Genomic DNA, 4164 nt, shown 5'->3' with positions numbered 1-4164 from the left:
TGTGTGTGTGTGTGCACGCTGTGGAATGAGAAGCTGGCTGTCCTTTTGGCAGGCAGCAGTATACTGAAGCACCTCTCAGAAAATCTGGACTATTATTGAACTACTGAGAGACACTCTTATTTTACTGTGTAACACACTGCTTTTCTTTCCCTCTCTCTCTCTCTCTCTCATACACACACACACACACATTCAAACACACAGAACCACAGGATACTCTACGATGCGTGTGCAGACGAACACATATGTTGCTGCTTCACCGAGAATAATCTGTGAACGTCCTGCAGGAGAGTTCAGGACTGTGTGAAGGAGTTCCTCAGGGAACATACTGAGGTTCTCTGTGGTTCACAAATCCTTAAATATCTTTTACAGAACACTTTATATGAGGAGTTTTAGGAGGACTATTTAAGCAGTGATTAAGTGAAGTGTAAACGCACCTAAATTAAATTCACTCAGGAAAGACACAATGTGCTTTATTTGTGTGAGAGACTTTGAAATTGACCCACTTGCGCTGAAAGTATATGAAGTGAAAGGGCTGCAGGACCCCGAAAATCTGGCATAATGAAAACCATTAGTTAAAAAAAATGCTTAAACTTATAACGACTTTCTCTTTTTTTACTGGGAATTACATGTACACACTGGTATTTATGGCAGGAAAGTGGCTTTACCTTGTTTTTTTATCCAATTTATCCGCTAAAAAGTTAGAAAATATATGTATATACCTATATATACACATTATATTATATATATATATATATATATATATATATATTGTGTTAGTCATTATAATATAAGTATTATTTCTATTCTTGTGTGAGCACCTTGAGCTACTGTAACAAATCTCCCCCGGGGATCAATAAAGTATTTCAGATTCTGATATTAACAGTAAATAATTTAAGACTATAAATTATTAGTATGATGCCATTATTATAGACTGACACTGGACATAAAGGACCCTGTATCCGCAGAGATCCAATGGCAAGTTTCTAGAAATGTATCCAGATCTGTAAATCATATCGTATTATATAAAAGTTTAAATAAAATCTGTAAAAGATCTGGTCTGTTTTGGGGCTTTTACTCCAGTGCGACTTTCTCCCAGCAGCCACAGCTCTCGACTGACTCTCCACCTTTCAATTAGATTGATTTATGGACTGGAAATCATTCTTTCACACTCTTTCATCAAGGGACCATAGATGGGGTCTTGACACTGGCGGCGGTGAATGACGGCTGCACTGACAGCAGAGAGACAAACAGGTGAGGTATCAACCTTTGGGGATGAGATCCAGCAGAAGTCAGTGGATAATAACTGAAAGATAATTCAGGATCAGCTTCCAGATAAAAGACAGATTCATTCAGTGTCTTTCTATTGTGATAGAAATGAAATGACCATCCATTTAAAACTTATTTTAGGTATCAAGATGACTGAATTAGCTGTCTAAGCGTTTATAGCACTGTTGCCATGGTTACTTGCAGTCTATCATAGGCTGAGTGCCACTTTGAAAAGAGATTAAAGAAGATTTAAACATTTGACTGGACACTTGATCTGTTTAATTACTGTTTATTTTGTTCTTATTAGGGGCGATATTACTGCATTGTTTCATCTCCCTGTGCAGTGTTTGATGTATTAATGTAACTAAAGATTCATATTGTTGTTTAATGTAACAACTCTCTTGTATTTTATACAATCTATAGTGTTTTTTTCACACATTCGCACACATCTGTTTACATAGATGTGTGTGGCGTGCAGCTGGTCGAAGGCTATTGACCCCAAACCAATCAAATGTCAGCAGACGCGCCACCATTGGCAACAACCTTTCTGACATTACAGTATCACAAGTCTGAGAACTCACTGTGCTTTAATGTGTGTGCGTGGCCCCCTCTGTTGGTTGAAACTGAGAACTACAAGACGAATGAACCCAAAGATGTTTTGTGCAGACAACGATAAAAGATGTGCACAGATAGACGTCACTCAGGCAAAATTAGACACTTAAAGGGTTTGAATTCAGGATGACAGTTTTTATTGTTTTATTTGTAGGCTTTCATAAATACTTGGGGCGTTTTAAGGTTGTTAAATTCCTGATTTAGATCATCTAAAAACAATGAGAGCTTATATGACAAAATACATTTCTGCTGGTTAATGTGACTAAAACTGAGAGATTGACAAAAGAAAAGTCTGCTGAACTCCTGCCTGGAACATCTGTTTCTTTAGCCACAAACATGGTTGGTTAATTTCCAAGATAACAAACTCTGTCACCATTTTATTGACTATATTTGCTTTTTAGAGAACAAGAGGGAGTCTGAATCTACAAAAGTGGTTTGGACCTCCAAAAGTTAAGTGTGGCAATTTCTCATCCTGACACCAAAGCCAAACACCATCTGTTTCCTCCACTCTTCTGTAGCACAGGAGGAGATAATCGACCACAAACACATCCAGTTTGAGGTCAAACTACTTTAAATTGAGAGCTAGTTGAAACAGATTAAAAAGAAATAAATAATAAAAAATAAATTAAACAGATTGTTTTTCTCTTTAAACATCTCAAAACATTTTCAATGCAGATGAAATTTGTTTTGCATATTTGACATTTACAGGTGAAAATTATAATTTGTTTAAATTGTTAATAATATTTAAGACGAAATGTTATTTGTTTTCTGTAATGACACTTTTAAGCAGCAGGTAGATATTATTTGTACTTCTTAGGCATTTTCAAAGGTCATTAATACATAAAAATATATGAAATAAACCGTTCAAAGGGAAGTCTGCAGTCACATTGAGTCTTTTGCTCAAGGACACTTCAGCAGGATGTTGTTAATTCATCTGGATAACATGTAAAAACCCTGTAAACAACAATACTGAACTTTTGTTTTCATGTTGCATTTTTACTTAACTTAGTTTTTGTCCATCGTAAAAAGTTCTAGGCAAGAAATGAAGAACATAAATATGTATTAAAACATTTTACATTAGTACATTATAACAGTTTTAGTATGTTGTTTTTTTTGTAACTTTATTAAGCTTCTTCAAGTAACAAACAGGTTTCATCAATGGATATGGGTGCTAAGCATACCGATCAATAAATCAATCCGAGCAGCATATATTAATATAAAAGAGAGATAAAAGAAAGAAAGAAACAAAAAACATCTCGAATATAAATATATATTTTACATATATAAATGTTTTTGGGGTGAAAATGATTGCTCACTGTATCATAAAACAGGCGCGGAGTGATACCTCTCTTCTTGTCTTCCATCTCTGTCTCCCTCCGCGGCCTCCCATTGGTCCAGCCCGCTGCCACTCCTTGCTCTCTGATTGGCCCAGACCTCGGCGTGCGTCGCGTCCGGAGCGGAAGAGATCTACTTGTTGGTGGCTGCAGCTGTGATGAAGCAGAGAGAGGATGAAGAAACACGCAGCGTAGCAGCTTTTTAAAGGAGAATAAAGACACACTTGCACGCAGATAGAGCGTCAGACAGAGCCGACGACATGTCTTTATCCGGGTGTTTGTTGTTGTTGTTGTTGATCTCGTCGGTCGGTGCAGCGAAGAGTGCAGCGGACGATGAGTGGGTTAATCTCCCCAACAAATGTGAAGGTAAGTGAGGCTGTCTCCCCCAAACAGAGAGAGAGAGAGGCCCAGAGAGAGAGAGAGAGCGTTTTAATATTCATATCTAATCACTGTCTGCATCTATCTGCTCTAACATGGATGAATAACAGTTCTTATAAATAACAAGCCTCAATAAGACAGTAATAGTTGTGTTGTGTGTTGTGATATGACATAAAGAGGCTTTTGTGAAGCTGCATTCAGTTGCTGTTTGATCAAATGTTGAAAAATGTTTGAAATGAAATGTGAAAATGAAGATTATCCTGCTTATAATTGTCTCTGTAGTTGTTTTTTGTACTGATACTGCCTCTGTTGTTACTGTTCATGTCTTTTATCACCATGCAAACTGCCTTTCAGTACCTTTTGTGAAGCACTAGGTAAAATAAATGTATCATTATTGTTATTAATAGTAATAATTAGGGCTGGACTGATTGATATGACTGTTACAGATGATATTTTATCAGCTTGTACTACATTTTCTACATAAACACACACTTTTCGTTGAGGATCCCTTTAATTTTAGATATTAAAGAACAGTGACACACTCTCTGAATGATCTTCTTTTATATATTTTTGA

At 36.5% G+C, this 4164-nt stretch overlaps 1 protein-coding gene across 1 annotated transcript in view; it reads left to right on the top strand.

The window, feature by feature from the left end:
* Window positions 1–3330: 3330 nt before the first annotated feature.
* The window catches only part of cnpy3 (canopy FGF signaling regulator 3), a gene marked incomplete in the record, with an annotated part of 4592 nt that continues 3758 nt past the window's right edge, over window positions 3331–4164 (top strand). Inside the window, 1 exon segment of the mRNA XM_035675204.1 lies at window positions 3331–3578. Within this exon segment, the coding sequence (XP_035531097.1) occupies window positions 3473–3578 (106 nt within the window).

This window comes from Morone saxatilis, unplaced genomic scaffold (assembly GCF_004916995.1).
Source record: "Morone saxatilis isolate NCDOM2014 unplaced genomic scaffold, NCSU_SB_2.0 Contig4, whole genome shotgun sequence".
NCBI classification, from domain to species: Eukaryota; Metazoa; Chordata; class Actinopteri; family Moronidae; genus Morone; species Morone saxatilis.
This window is presented reverse-complemented; position numbering and strand designations above follow the sequence as displayed.